Source organism: Ixodes scapularis, unplaced genomic scaffold (genome assembly GCF_016920785.2).
Source record: "Ixodes scapularis isolate PalLabHiFi unplaced genomic scaffold, ASM1692078v2 PGA_scaffold2__306_contigs__length_199485367, whole genome shotgun sequence".
In the NCBI taxonomy this organism is placed as follows: Eukaryota; Metazoa; Arthropoda; class Arachnida; order Ixodida; family Ixodidae; genus Ixodes; species Ixodes scapularis.
Window position 1 is genome coordinate 75950702 of NW_024609857.1, and position 16465 is coordinate 75967166.

Consider the following 16465-nt stretch of genomic DNA (forward strand, 5'->3'; position numbering starts at 1 on the left):
TAAGCGATCATCCTTCCAGAGGCACTTTACATCGCTTGAAAGGTTATCGCAGTTATGAGATTGTCTTTTTGAGAGTCCGTGACACTGACACTATGTCCAAAAGATGCGCTCAAAAGCAAGGAGATTGTGATATTGATTTTCCTTTTTGCTGTGTAAAACCCACTTCAAGCAGATGCATATTTTATAAACATGAAAATTAACAGACAGACTATTGTGATTAAGGACAGACTATTGTGTCATTTTATTTAGGCCAAACAATAAAAAAGAGGGAGAGGGAAGGCACTGTTCTTTCCCTGGCAAAGAAGAACACGCTTCCCGGGACGACTGATTCTCCTGCATTCTTTACTTTTTCTAGGGACAGCATTTTTGGCGAGATAGAACGTTCTAAAGCGATCTTTGGTGAAAATCAAATCTTTCTTCCCAATTGGCACCTTTTATCTAAATGAGTAGTTTTCTCCGACAATACGTTTGATGGTGCATTTCATAATATCACTCACTAATTCACTCTACACTATGCGGTCGCACACGTTTATGGGCCGCCTCGACAAAAATGTAGATCCGGACACACGGATATCCGATCTGCATCCGCAGCCCCTGGATTCTGCATCCGATCTGCAATCCGCCAAATCTGATTCATTTTTATCCGCATTCGCCAGCTTATTGCGGATATCTGCGGATATACAAAGCTGTACTGATATGCATTGCCCCAGTGGTAATGGGGGTGCATCAGCTATTTTAGGAAATGGCAGTGAATTTTGGATGAAGTCAAGTGGCCGCATAGTAGTTGTTTTACACTCGCTTACGAACTATCCAACACAATCATCTTAAAAGGGAATTATTTGTATCGGTCTTATAGCCGCCATTACTTCACTCAAAAAAATTACCAGATGTGTCTTGAAAGACGATTTTGCATTTTCACATGACTACGTGTACACCATTTTTTTGTTTGAGGTTGGTGAACTCTTATGCTCGACCTCAGAAGTTGTGTGCGGTGCTGGGAAAGCCAAGGACATGAACGCGTGGTTCTTGAAAAAGCTAAATTTCATCGAGACCGAATTGGAGGAATGTACTTTGAAGTCGAGAGTTGTACTTTCTTCGGAAAGTACCAGAAAAAAAATACTTTAAGTAAAGTACAAATAGATACTCAGAGAATGTACTTCAAGCAAAGTACAGGTTTGCTAAACCTACTTGAAGTAGTACTTTAAGTACAATATACTTAAAGTACTTTCCAACACTGCCTGAGCGCTACAAAAATGAGCTACGATTCCTTCTTGTTTGTGTGTGTACGCGCAGGTAAAGAAAGAGTTGACCCTGTTTGAGATGCTGGCCGCCGGCACCTCCCCCGCAAAGCTGTCTGTCATCATGAGGGGCATGTTTGCATCTCTGCTGGCGCTTCAGGCGAACGGGGTCGACCTGGCATCGAGCGCCCGACAGGTGGCGCACTGGTTCTTTGCACACTGCCTGTGAGTACAGCTGACGTGCCACCTCTGTCTCTGCGTGCAGAGGAGTAGGCCATACTTCTAACTTGCAACTTGCTTTGTCGGCTTGGATTTTTACGCGTTGCCCTGGACTCTCGTAGTTATGCATTTACGGGGTAGTTTACAATTGGAAGCATGCAACACCAGTAGGGTCTGCGCCGCACTCCGCCTTGGCTGTGCCACCAACGACGGCACCTACATTATGTCACATAGTGAAGCGCTGACAGGCTCCGACCTTTTCTAATGCACACGCATCGTCTTGGTGACGTCTGCGCCTTCCTGCGGCCGCGTTGCTCGATTTCGCTCCAGACTAAAGGTTTGGCATTTTGGTATTTGAAAACATATTCATGTCCAGCATTGTCTGTGTGTGTGTTCTTGCGTCATTTCACCTGCATGAGTTGTTTGAAGCTTGGGTTCAATTGCGTGCTCCTTTGTTGTAAGCGGAAATGACGGCAACACTTGCCCATGTTTTTCGCTCATCTGTGCCGTAATATGCCACTACAAAGCATTTGTGTGTTCGACGGTCTGGGAATCACTACTGGACAACATTCACCAGTGCCATTTGATCGAAAAAATGTACATTAAAAGTTTTTTTTGCTACCCTTTTCATCAGATTGCTCTTCGCTTGCTGGCCAATTGAGTAGACATACTGAGAATGAGATGAGCGCGGCTGTTTTTGCCTGCGCATTGAGGGGATCTGTTTCCTCAATTTCCAGGCCTTGCGTACAAAAAGTGAACATTGACTGTGGCCCTGAACGTTTTATATAGCACTGTGTTCAGATAAGCTGACATTAATTAGAAACTGAGGTTGACTGCTACGCACAGTGTCAATTCAAAATGCTTCTGCTATGAGCCGCATTGTGGTGCCACTGTATTGTCGCATGCTTCCAATAGGGTCAATACGCCTTCAGTAGCATTCTGATGCATAGAGCAAACCCCGATAAGGTCGACTGATCAGAAGGGTCTACGCAGGTTTGTCCTAAAACGGTTTTGCTGTACAGTTAAACCTCAACAAAATGAAGTTGTACAAAAAGGTAGAAGTCTTTGTTCTGGCATCAACTTGGTTGTGCCGTGGCTTGTGTAACTAAATAGTGAAATTACCTTCCAAGTACTCTGAACCTGGCGTTGCAAATAAGCTTGGTATTTGTAAGCCCAGTGTCTCTTAAACCTCTGAAATAGCGGGGCAGGGAAAAAAACAAAAAAACGTGGTAGCCAGTAGTTTTGGTACCCAAAAATCTCAGGAAAAAAAGGGCAGATTGTGATGCTTGATTGCATTTCTAATAAGAAAAATGGCCATGCATGATTGTGATTTTGTGTTTGCTGGAATGCTCAGGGGGGAGAGAGAGAGAAAGAGAAAATAAACTTTATTTCCACACGCCTGGTTCGGCGCTCGTATGCTCAGGGGAAAGGGGCGTGTCGCAATGCTTAGAGGTTTTTTTCAATAGAAAATAACTTCACGCATGATAGTAGTATTTGGGTTTCTAGGACGTTTATATTTGTGCATAGGTTGAGTTTGCACCATAAAAAGACTACCTATTTCAAAATTGACTTGAGTGCCCTTCTAAGGTCGGCAGATGACAGTGAGCTCAGAAGCTTGCTGCCCTGTGTCTTTGTCAGGGAGAAAGCTGGGAAGAGCTCCGACAGCAGTTTCCTCCAGCAGAAGGCAGCCCTGCTGCCCCTGTTCTTGGAGGGAGTGGCAGACGTCTTTGATGCAAGTCCAGACCTCGGGAAGTCGGAACATGCCCTCTTGGGTGAGGGTTTCTGACACCTCACCCTGATTTTAAAAAGCTGCCATGTGTGAGACCCACTTGCCCTGTCATGCCGTGGACTAGCAGTGTTGTGGCCAGACTTGGTTCTATACAAGCAGAGCTTTGCCACTTTGCTGCAAGGACACCATACCTGCCTCTCTATTCTGGAGGGTTTCCTAGACCAATATAAACCACTACGATTGGCTGTACACGTTTCCAATTGGAAAATAGAACAGTGCATTGAGAACATCAATTTAGCAAATAATCTATGTACAGTAAACTTCCGTTAATTCGACCTCGACGGGACCTCGAACTTTGGTCGAATGATCCGAATGATCGAATTAAAAAAAAGACAGAAAAATGCTTGACCGTAAACTTCCTTTTATTGTCCACAGTACTCACGGATGGTCTGCTGCCGTCTGCACTTAAAATGCATGTCTAAAAGCATGCTCCGGAGAACAGCATAACTAAACGTCATGACCCCAGAATATCGCGCACTACAAAAAAAACCGAAAGAAGTAAGTTTTACGAGCCGACTTTGACCCCGAACAGCCAGACCGTCAATGACAAAGAAAAAAAAAAAAAAAGACAGAAAAGGAAACAAGAACTTGCGCTGTCTGACACAACATGGACCGCACACGATGCTACAGAAAAGCGCTTTGAGAGCGCGCTCTGAGAAAGCTTTACGAGCCGACTTTGGCGCCGGGCTGCCAATCCGTTGGCAACAAAAATAACAAAAAAAAAAAAAAAAAAAAAGAGAATTTTTGCTTTCCGGTGCACAAGATGGACCGCACACGATGCTACAGAAAAGCGCTTTGAGAGCGCGCGCTGTCTCCGTGCTTGACCACATACTACATTCTCCGCGCTATCTCTATGCCATATTGGTTGCGCTGGCTCGTGTCATTCGCTACGGTCTATCTCAATGGCGTAGAGGAGCAAATGCATATTTGCGCACGTTCGGCTTTGCAGCAAAGGGTCCGTGTTTCACCGTACGTTGGTGGTTTTTCTGCCGTGGTGCTGTGGCAAAGTGAGCCCGCGCCCATTGGCTCGGGACAAATTATCCGATGCGGAGTCTTCCCGAGTTCGAACTATCAAACATTTTCCCCCCTTAGAGATGTATGGGCGCTCGCCGGGACTTTTGGACACGATCGAATTAAACTAAAAGTCGAATTAACCGAGGCCGAACTAATTAAAGTTAACTGTACCATGTTCTCTGGACCACTAATTCACTGGTGTTTGTTTGCCAACAAGCTCACTACCGACCACTATTGGCAGACCTTTGCTCACTTCCAGTTTCCTTCTTCCTTATTTTTGTTTCACATCCTTTTGTTTTCTGCTTTCATAAACATATTAGAATTATTGGTTTCCCAAAGAAAAATAATCTGGTGCGATCGCTGTGCATTGTGGAAGAACAAAGAAACACATTACCGGAAGTTTACTGGGGCAGGAAATACTGTGACGCCCTCATGTTATCAGCTGCCTCCGAACACTGTGAATAGTCTGCACCTGGCATCCAATCCGCAAAAATAAATTTCAGCTGAAAAGAAGAAGTTTTTTTGGGAGTAATTTGCACTTGGTACAGAGTCTACACCAAATACATGGTTCGCACCTGGTGCAGAGTCTGCATATACAACAATTTCCTTACACAGCTTCCTTTCAAAAATGCCTTCTCTATTACCACAAAAAAAGCTTATATATCTCGAATAAATAAGAAGTTCATGTATAGTCCGCATTGTGTGAACTTTCAGCCTCTAAACGTGTATAGTCCGTGGACTGCAGACCGGAAAATACAGTAGCAATTGCTAGCACATATCATACTACATTTGCGCTGGGTGGTTCGACCAGTTGAGTTTTTGTTCCCAGTGCTATTATTTTTTTAAGAGTTGAGATATGTACATGTGGGATTGAGTAGAGTGTATTCATTAGGGCAGGGCACTGCTGGAGATTCCAAGGGTACTTTATACTGTTTCATAGCTTTTGTTGGGGACAGAAGCATGCTTATTGATTGGTGGTGTGCGACCGTCAGTCACAACGTGCCACTATCTGTTGTTTGCGGGTGAAAGCGTAGCTAGTTTTGCTTCTTTCTGACCATATCAGGCAGCTCTAATAACCTGTCTCTCAGTACCTTCACAATGTACGCAGCACAATACTGTTAGTGCAAACAAGTGATCATCACTTTTTCCTGCTTTTCTTTTAAAATTGAGCAGCTGTAATGAAAACAATTACCGTAATATCCTGAGTCATCGCCCACCCCACTTTTTGGCCGAATATCGATTTCCAAAAAAACAGAGTGATCGCCCACCCCTAGAAGTACCCGAATGCGGACTCCGCGATCCGCAAACATTCATCCTACCCAAATGACGCAGCCACGGACCTTGTGTTTGGAGGACGTCCGTGACAAAGTAAGAAAAGGGAAGAAAAGACACTTCACTTTGTTTACGGATTTCCTCCCCTATTTCCGCGGCACCAAAGTCTGAGTACATGTGTGCAAAAGGAAAACAATGGAGATAAAATATAAATTTATTTTGCTTATAAAAATGTTGTTTGGAGTCTGGACAAAAAGAAATTGGAAAGGTACTAACTCAAGCAGTAACCCCACCAGGGGTCGCGAGGTCAGCGAACATACCATCCCCTAAAATGTAACCACGGAGTGTAAAGTCAAAGATCAAAGTTCGTCTCCACCAAAAATTAGGTTACTGTGAATACCCAGTCATTCTTCCAGAACATTGCAACCGTGGTTGGTAAGGTTGTGCAGTGTTTCAGACAAAGCCAACGGGTAAATAAAGATTTGCTGGAACGGCATACACAGATGTTTGTACAGCATCCTATTTAAAGCTCTGTGTTAGTGGTGCTGTCCACGCCGCAATGCTGCCTCAGCCCGCGTTGATAGCATGCCACGCATGGACACACACACATGCACCAAACAAGAAAGTTGCACAAGAGCCTGCCCCTTATAATTGACAAGGCGCCCAACTTGGCCCGACTCCAAAGTATTTGCCAATGTTATCGCTGGCTTTCCCGCTTTCCCAGTATAGCTCTTTGTCACTTCCTTTGCTCGCTTGCTTGTTGCACCTGGTTGGTTTTTCTATTTTCTTGTTAACTTTTTTTTTTTTTAGCAATAGAACATATATGTTGTAGAAACATGCTTTCACAGAACAAACATTCGTGCCATATGTCAATCGGCAGTTTTAATCGTGCATACGCAAGCAGCGAACTTTGCGATAATAAGATGCTTTTCATGAGCATTTCTTGTATAAAACAATAAAACTTATTCAAGTTTTGAGTTTAATGTATCTTCTATGCAGCCCTACTAGAAAAAGCTAAAAAAGCACCAATTTTCCTGTATGTATCATACAGGAAAATTGGCGTTTTCTTAGCTTTTCCTAGACGTTTTGTGCTTACCCACAGAAACATTTCCCACCCTATTTTTTTGTGTATTTCACGCAGCAAGGAGGTGGGTGACGACTCGGGATATTACGGTGGTGTGACAGAAAGTTCTCATTCAGAGCAGTTGAGTAGGGTTGTGCGAATGTTCGAAACTTTCGAATATCAAAGCGAATAATGCCATATTCAATTCGAAGTTCGAATCAAAAAAGGCTTTTCGACAACTTCTAACATTTTGAGGTATTTCAAAGTTAGGAATGCTGCAAAACATTAATTCAGACCACAACAAAAAAAAAAAAAAGCGAAACAAACATGCAGTATATACTTAAATTCACCAAACAAGGTTGGAACACAAGTAGCAGTAAAAATAGGAGCTACAAGTCTAATCTTTTGAATCTTGCGGATAGTATTTCTAATATCTATTGCCAAAGTGTGTGTGCAAATGAGTGTCTGTATTTTTTCCTTAGATAAAGTGTCTTTTGTGGCCACGCTTGCTCATAATTTGTGTTCTTGACCTTGATTCACTATTATGGACGATCCACATTATGGATGATTTTTTTGGGTAGCTATAGTGTCCATATTAATGAGACTTGACTGTATGGAAATGAGAGTAATTATGTAGGCAAGCTGGGGAACTGGCTACCCTTCCGACCTTGTCGTGTTTGTCCTTTTTTTTTTGTTCCCTGGTCTCCAGGGTTCCATTGGCGGCCAGAAACTATTCGCTTCGCTTTTAAATTACTTAATTGTATTAAAAATTATTCGTACAAAGTAACTATTCGCTTCATATTCACTTTATATTTTCTTCAAACTGGAAATTCCCTATTCGCACATCCCTAAAGTTGAGCCCTAAAGTTTGGTGCCTACCAATACTCCGAGTAAAATGCAGAAAAGCGCCGATGTTATGTTCGCACTAACAGTGTTGTGCATTGTACCCCATTAGGAAAGAAGACTACTTCTAAAAATCCCTGCACGCAACACTGCGCACACTGCATTATGGGGCATTTCTGACTGCAGAGAGGAGTGGCATGGTGTAGATTCCGACTGCCCCATTCATGAAGTAGTGCATCTCAGCTCTGCACTAAAATAAAGTCCTTAATCGCTTGCATTGCACCCGTTGATCTTCGTGAGAGCCCCCGTTAAAACACAAACCTCCAGCAACCATAAGGACCTGTCTAGACTTGGCGAGGAGTAGGAGTACAACTGGCCACGTCCCATACCTTTCTGGCAGCCTGGCTACCACTCCGGAGTGCAGCATGACCCCCCTGGCCCACGAATAATTTAAGAAGCCTATCGAGGAGAAGATGGAACAGGATGGCCGGCCCAGTATACTTCTTCCACATCAAAAGCCCCTCCCCCTCCACCAAAAAAAAAAAAAAAAAGTGTCCCAGCATTTTATTTGTATTGGTAGGCAACACCCGCCGTATCATATAAATTTAAGGAAAGTCGCACATTCAAAAATGCAAGCGCTGTATTTGGTTGTGACGGTATGTCGTGGAGTGAGGTTGGCAAGTCGAAACCGAATCTGTGGCCAGGGCTTTCCCCAAGATGATGCTTTGCATGACACTATGCTGCTAGGATTGCATCGATTTTGCGAGAGGTCTATTGGCCCAGGCTAACCTCTCATTCCTTCATCTGGAATCTGTTTATTTTTCGGTACTTAGAACTGACCTTTTATTCATCCAGTGTGGCCATGAGTAGATATTGCTTTGCCGTGTGTTTTCTGACTTTGAGAGCTTCAGAATGTGTAAACTTTCTTAGTCTGATTTCAGGTGAGGTTTCTTTAAAATAGAGAACTGCAAGACACCGGTAAACTGGCAAACTTAAGTTCCAGTTGCATTTCAATACGGCATTCCCTTCAATTTCTAATGTCCCCTTTTTCCTAATAAAAGCTTTGCTGCTTAAGGGGGCACATGGCCTGGGAGGGGCAACTTTTGAACCATTGTCTCAAATTGATTCGAACTTTAAGGGTGAATTGAAGCCCATTAGGATTGATGACACCTAAAGTTTCAGCCTTGTAGGCCAATTCTACAACATGCTATGCTTAACAAACCATAGAAAGAAGTGACTTTATTAGGAAATGTATTTAAGAAAAATAATAGTTGCAATCCACAAAATGCCTGGTTTAATGTGAAGTAGAGTGCCCATAGTGCAAGTTAAGATACAAATTAATTGTAGAAAATGCAATTAGAGAAAAACAATAACACCCAAAAAGAGCAAAAGATTTCAACAATTTTCTGTGTTTTAAAATATTCAGTTTTTGTCATGAAGAATTTAACTTTTTCAGTTTATGAGCACCTTAAAGGACCCATGAAACGAATTTTGGGCTGGAGTAAATCAATTTATATTGGGATTTTATTAATAGCACACCGTTCAGTGGGCCAAAAGAACAAAGGTAGAAAGTCAGAAGCCTGACTTTCGCTACAAAAATTTGCAAAACATAGCGGACTATTTCGTACCTCCTTCCCTTTGTAAACTCTCCGCCTTTTCACTGTGATACATCCGCGGACCCCGCAGCGCGTCACCGGGCTACTAGCCATCATAACCGGGCCCCCGCAGCGCGTCACCAGGGCCCAAGCGCACGTCACACGACACCGGACCTCACTTAATCCCTTTACCCCTAAGCTGACATTGCGGTGGAAGCTACGTGCTTGCCGGACCAATCAGCCGCCTCCCTTTCATCACCTGACCTCATTCTCTGCGGGTCGGTATGCGCGAGAGAGCGTGATCACGTGGAAAATGTGTGGCTGGCCCAACGAGCACGTAGCTTCCACAGCACTGTCAGCTTCGGGGTGAACGGGGTGGGGAAAGCAACTAGTCGGAATTTTGAGCGACGGGCTAATCTTCTAGGGGGACAATGGCTGTGTCTGGGCTACACAAGCGAGATTCCAAGCAAGAGGGGACTCCCCCCTTTCCGACCTTGAACTGTTTGGTACAATGCGCGATTTATGAGTTGAGGAGGAAAGCTGAACAGAAAAAAGTTGAAAAAGCGTTTCATGACTCCTTTAACTTGTTCCTCAGGAAATTTCAGTCCAGGACACTACTGAATTTAATCTTTACACTTTCAAAATATCAAATGATACATTTCCTCATACCGCATTTCCTGCCAAAAAGTGAAACTGAGAAAATGGCATTTGAAGTTTGATCTTTAGGTTTTACAGCGGAGCTGTTAAGGGCTAGGTTCCCCAGGATCGTGTCTGGTACCAAACAAATGTCGACGCAAAACTCTGGACAGCTACCGCCATCTATAAGCGACAGCGGCAACCAGACAACCGGCTTGCCAGTGTCGCTCATAGAGGGCGGCAACCTTTCCAGCCTTTCTACTCTGGTTTTTACCTGAGTGGAAAGGCTTAATTTCTCTAGGTGTCGTGCTTGAGGCCGTCCTAGAAGTCATCCTTGAGGTCGTCCTAGACGTCGTCCTTGAGGTCGTCCTTGAGGTCGTCCTTGAGATTGTTCAAAAAGTTGTCCTCGAGGTCGTCCTAGACGTCATCCTTGAGGTCGTCCTAGACGTCATCCTTGAGGTTGTCCTAGACGTCGTCCTAGGCGTTGTCCTCGAAGTCGTCCTAGAGGTCGTCCTAGATGTCGTCCTTGAGGTCGTCCTAGACGTCGTCCTGGAGGTCGTTCTTGAAGTCGTCCTAGGCGTCGTCCTTGAGGTCGTCCTAGATGTCGTCCTTGAGGTCATCCTAGACCTCATCCTTGAGGTCGTTTTGAGGTTGTCCTAGACGTCGTCCTTGAGGTCGTCCTAGACATCGTCATTGAGGTCGTCCCACCATAGTACAGCTTTGTTGGTCTTCCTTCTTCACCAGGGTGGAAAGGCTGAAAGTTTTTTTCTTTTCTGTGAGTCCGAGGTAGGCAAAATTCACCTGGAGCATTGTTAGCTCCTTCCTCTTTGAGACTTGGTTGTTTCCCCGGCAATAGCTACCACTTTGTGTCGTTTGTAGGCAAGCTAACTTTTGCAGCAGGCATTCCTCGACAGATAAAATCGCAAGAACTGAGAGGAAAATGATACTAAGGAAGAGCAACAAAGCAGGAATAGGATCTGAAGTGGAAGATAATGTGAAAGGGTGTTACTGAAGATGACACAATATCACGTTACCGGGCAGGGCCAATCATAAACCTGTTTCGGGTCTCAACCAATAAGATTGCTCATACCAAATTTTCTGGATTTTTTCTGTTTAGATGTATAGGGTTCTCCTAGCCATTGATACTTTTAAACTTGGTAGGCCTCTACAGGCTAAATCTAGAGTAAATGGCACTTCCAGTGAGGGTAAGATGTTCTGGCTATGTTAAACGAGCATGAAGCAGTGCCAAATAAACGCAAACAAATTGCTCCCTGCTGACTCAGAGGGCTGCCGAAATGACGGAAATATTTTATTGTGAGATAAATCCTGGATTTTTATAAGTGAAAGTTTCTGAAACCATTCTTTGGAAGTTAATATACATAAACATATCATTTTTGAAGAAAAAAAACTTTTTTCTGAAAAATTTGAATTCTGAGGCCATGTCCCCCCTTAACTTAGGAAGCCCTTACAAGTCCAGCTCTAATTTTCTTGTGTATGCAGACAGATGCACTCACAAACCCAAACAGGCATGTCATCCCAAGCACAGAACTGGCAACTCATTCATGTGTCAAGTGCCTTACTTTTGGACTCGTATATTGGACTCCCACAACATTGTGCTTTTTTTTTTTTGTTGTTGATAGTTTAATGGTTAATATTTTTTTCCGTATGTCTTAAGTTGTCATTTTGCTTTTCTCACCTCTTGATTCTAGCACCGGAATTCGGTCAACTCTTAGAGCAGAGCTCTCCGTCAGAACAGGCAGCCATTTTAAGGACACTTCAGGATGTGATAGAGAGGGTCAGGTAAGTTCTTCGTCTCGTTTTTCCAGAACCTAGTATATGCTTTGCATTTTTTCTTTATTCTGTTGTTTTGTGCACTTGAAGAAACTGTCTTTTAAGCTGTATGTGATGGTATGTCCTTATAGGATGCTGCACAGAAGGAGTCTCTCCCAGGGTGCTTTGCTGATGCTTCATGATGCAGAGCTTAAGGAACAGCGGATAAGTAAGTGAATGTTTCTGTCCTTAGTGGCTAGGTGTTTACAGCATAAATTGGGCAAACGTTTTGCTTATAATTGCCCCTGCTCTTTGCCTGTTCAGCATCTTGGTGATGTAGCTGTTAACTTTGAATTTGGGGAGATCGATGGCTGAGTGTGTTAATGCACTGGAGCACATGGAGCAAAAGCTTGTGCTGCAGAACCCAGCGATCCTGTGTTCAATCCCCAACTCTGCCCGTTTCTATCAGGATGAGTGTTGTACAGGTGTGCAGTCATGTATCCATACTGTATGCACAATGAAGATCCCAGGCAGTGGTAGTGCATTGGCAAAATTTCTCAACTACAGCCGAGACACCAGATGTCCATTAGGGCTGACTACGATAACTTCCGGCTATCTAAACATTTACATAACACTATTACAATTACTTCTGTGAATTTGGAAAGCTGAACTTGGCTACTCTTACCTGGTGATTGATGACTCTTTTGTTCTGGTTATAACTGCAAGCTTGCGGTTGGCCAAAATCACACTTGTAAGACAGTGTTTGTAAAATTGGCATGTCAGCCTGTCTGATGAGCAGCATACCTAACGAGGTTTGTGTAAGAGATCTTGCTATACTAGATTTATCTGTGCACCAAACATTGGACTGGTCTGTGGAAAACCCATAGTGTAAAATGCAGGCGGGCTGGTGTTGACCTAGTCGAGACATTTGTCAAGATTTGTCTGTATGCAAGTCCCGTTTCCCTCATGTCTGGTTCAGATATTACGTTGTTTGCATTCACGGCAGCTGCAGTCACATTGAGTTAATGGGACCACCGTGCCTCTATGTACTGCGTTACAACCAATCTGAGGCACTGCGCTAAGAAGCACTCACGAGTTGAAAAGATGCGCACTGATATCCTTCTACATCCTTGATCAGACGGTTGCAAGTGACGTGACCAATCCATCTAAGTACTACCTCAATTTTGTAGCCATGCTGTGTACAAGGCATGGTTGCGCTGGTTACTTGTCTTCGCTGCTGTTCCAATTGCTGTGAATGCAACTGGTGCAAATGTTGGAATTAAAGTAATAAATGCCCATGCGGGATTGTAAAGTGCTGATCAGTTGTGAAATTCACACCAAAAGCTTCTGGACGTACTGTACATGGTGTTAGTAAGTCCAGAAACAAACAAATTTTTTTTTGTGTAAAATAAGTTGTGGCAAGCTTGTGCTGCTGCAGTCATCTCCCGTTAATATGGACCCCATCAGTATGAATACCCCGCTATATGGACACCACTTCCAGGGAGAAATTGGGAAAATACATGCATTTTTGTCTCACTAATATCAACAGCTTACATTACGGACGATTTTTTGACGGGAACGGAGGTGTCCAGATTAACGAGACATCACTGTATGAGCATTTGAGGCACTCATCAACAAAAATAATGGTACTGTGAAGAGTTTCTTGTTTTTAGTGAAATTTGCTATGGTGAGGTTCTTCTACATGTGATCAAGCTCTTGCTGCAGTTGCAGAGGTTGTGAAGATCAAACAATGGAGGACTGGGTGTTGCATTGTGACAAAGAAGCAGCTCACATGGACCTGTTTGCTCTTCTGTTTATTGCCAAAAGAAGTGATGGGCAAACCTTCTGGTACTCTGAGGCCTTCTGTTCCTGTTCACAGACATGAGCTTTTACCTGAGCATCAGACAGTTTGGTACATCAAAACGATTTGGACAGTGTGAATTTATTTTCTAAACACCATTACAAGTACAGTCGAAGCTCGTTAATTCGACTCTGACGGTTCCTCGAAAATAGATTGAATTAGTGAAGAGTCGAATTATTGAATATCGATCAAAAACGAGTAACGACGTACGTCACGAGAAGCGGTGAAAAGCCAACCGTGACGACAAAGTTTTATTTCGAAAAAAAGCCGATATTTTTTTGCTGCCGCATTCCCGTCAGATGTTTCGCAAAAACAAATTTCCGCATATCCTCAATGTGCGGCCACATCGTCCCGTCGGTGTCTTCAAACATTGCGAAGTTCGCAAGTACATGGAGCGCAGCGGATGCTTCGGCAGGAGATGGGCGTGGCGGCGGCTCTTCAGCGTCACTCTCGCAGCTGTCGTCCTCCTGACCCTCGGGACGCTGAACCGATGCGATGATTTTGTCATCAGTCAATTGACCGCACACAAGCACTCCATCATCTATCGCAACGTAATCATTGAAACTAACGTTTTCTAGTAGAGCGGACATTAGAGCACTGCACTCTTCGTCAAAGTTTTTATCTTCAATTGTGGTTGCCGATGTTGTAGCCGATGCAGTTGCCGATGTAGTAGCCGATGCAGTTGCCGATGTAGACGTAGTAGCCGATGCAGTCGTCAAACTCGCGGTATTTCCATCACACGAGAAACCACAGTGACGAAAGCAGTTCGCGATGACCTGGCTTGGCATGTTCGTCCAAGCTTTAACAAGCATATGAATCGCCGCCAACAGAGTGACTTCATAGCGCTTACCCTGGTCCAGACAAAGCAATATTCTTGCCATGAGATGCTTGCGGTACAAGCCTTTCAGGTGTTTGATTATTCCTTGATCCATTGGTTGCAAGAGTGAGGTGGTTGCAGGTGGAAGGAAAATCGGCCGGATCATAGACAGCTCCGGCATTTTTGTGTGCGCACTGCAGTTGTCCGCTACTAACACGACCTTGCGCCCCTTGGACGTGAACTGGCGGTTCAATTTTTGAAGCCAATCTTGAAAGATCTCACGTGTCATCCACGCTTTTTTGTTGAAACAGTAGTCCGTTGGAAGCCGCGGGATGTTCCGAAAGCATCGTGGCGTCTTGGATTTCCCGATCACCAAAAAAGGCAGACGTTTCGTGCCTGTCATGTTGGCTGCCACGAGCACGGTTACCCGCTCTTTACTGCGTTTTCCCCCAGTGCAAGGATACCCTTTGAACATTATCGTTTTGTCGGGGAGAGCTTTGAAAAACAACGCCGTTTCGTCGCAATTGAATATGCCCTCGGGCGCATATTCCGCAAGAATACGTGCGTGCTCCGACGTCTCCCAGTTTTCACACAAATCTTCATCCACATCGGCTCTTTCACCACACACATGCTTAAAAATAAGAGAGTGCCTCTCCCTGAATCTTGCGAGCCATCCCTCGGAAGCATGGAATCCCTCGACGCCCAAACGTTCGCCTAACTGTTGAGCCTTTGCGCGAATCATGTCTCCAGTCATCGGAAGGTTGTGCGTTCTTACTTCTGTCACCCATTTGTAAACGGCTTCTTCGAGTTCTGGATGGGCTGCACTGCGAAGGCGTTTTCTTGAATTCACAAGTTGTTGCTCTTCGAAAGCTTTCACGATTGCTGCTTCATTCCTAATGTAGGTAGCAAGCGTGCTTTTCTTGAGGTCATACTTTTCGGCAATTTCTTTTCTGGACAATTTTCCCTCTTTAACTTCGTTGAGTACGTGAACTTTTGTTTTTAAATCATTCGAAGAGTACTTTCCTCGCTTTTCTTTCAACATTTTCCGGTATGAGCGTTAAACGCCGCGCACTCCAAAGAACAGAAACTAGAAACCGCGTGACAGCACGGTCCCTCTTCATCGCTCGCTCATTTTTCTCCAGTCTCCTTCTCCATCCTCCCGACGTTCTTTCTCACTTCATCGCTCACTCATTTCCCTCTCGTTGCTCCCGTCTCCTTCCGCGCGCCTCCCCACGTGATTGGGCCGGTGCGCTCTGACTGGGTCTTATCTCGACTAATCAAATCAACCCTTTCTCCGGCGCGAGGCGCCGGCGAAAGGGCGCCTGTTTGCGCGGACGCTCTTTCGCGGTGCGCGCCTTGGCTCGAGGTGCCGGGGGTGCCGACAGGCATCGCGCGTCTGTGGATGTGTCGCAATCAGGCGCGGGCTCGCTGCAACGGCTGTTTGCCAATATGGGTAGGGACGCGTGTCGTGTTCTGAGGCGCCGTTTTAACCTTTAAACTTATAGTGTTAGCTTAAAAAATATTTCCCGGTTACGAAGATGCTGGCTCCCGGGACGAATTATCGGGTTGGGGATGTTTATCAGATCGAAATACCGGGGTTTTCTGCCTATTGAAGCTTGTACATTTCTGTTGGTGCTAAATGGAAGGGTCGAATTAACGCGATGATCGAAATAACGGGAGTCAAAATAACGAGCTTCGACTAGGGGGCGATTTTACGCTGTAAAAGCGGTGAAATAGCTCTCGAGGGGTCTACCTTTTGAATGACAACGATTGGGGTGCAAGATAGGCCTGCATTATGTTATAGGTACTCTTCAAGAACTTTATATGGTGCAGCTTTATGTGTGTGTGCAGTCTGAAAGAACTTTTATACCTAGCATAGTTTTATGTTATTTCATTGTCATTCCAATTGCGCTGTAGACTGAAGGGGAGTACCAGCCACTAAAGAAGCTTTCCGATGCCACTGAAGCCATACATACTTTTACCTCACTTCCAGTCCTTTCGCTTGGAGTCTTCTAACTCTGGGTGTAAAATGCAGTCATATCACAACCATGCTTGTCACCAATAATGACTTATGGTTACCCCTATTTCTTACACAACGAAGTGGACAGGACCATAAGCTGCTGGCACATGAGCAAATATCAGGCGATACAAACAAGCAGCTGGCTTCCTGGTGGGGATAGACAACAGGGGTAAAGGGTGTTTCTACTTTTAACGCAGCACTCAAGTGACTCGAGATGCTACAGGATTCAGTTGCTGTGGAGTTTAGTCATAGTTGACATCGCCAACTTTCTTGAACTAAGTCATGGTTGTAAACTGTGTTCCAACTGGGCATCAGGTAAGGACAAACT

The 16465-nt window shown here is 44.4% G+C and overlaps 1 protein-coding gene across 1 annotated transcript in view; it reads left to right on the top strand.

The window, feature by feature from the left end:
* The window catches only part of LOC8050532 (protein MMS22-like), a 116404-nt gene that overhangs the window by 48195 nt on the left and 51744 nt on the right, over positions 1–16465 (top strand). The window contains exons 17-20 of the mRNA XM_029995613.4: positions 1294–1463; positions 3096–3229; positions 11379–11469; positions 11592–11668. Of these exons, the coding sequence (XP_029851473.3) occupies positions 1294–1463; positions 3096–3229; positions 11379–11469; positions 11592–11668 (472 nt within the window). The remainder of the gene's footprint in view (positions 1–1293; positions 1464–3095; positions 3230–11378; positions 11470–11591; positions 11669–16465) is intronic.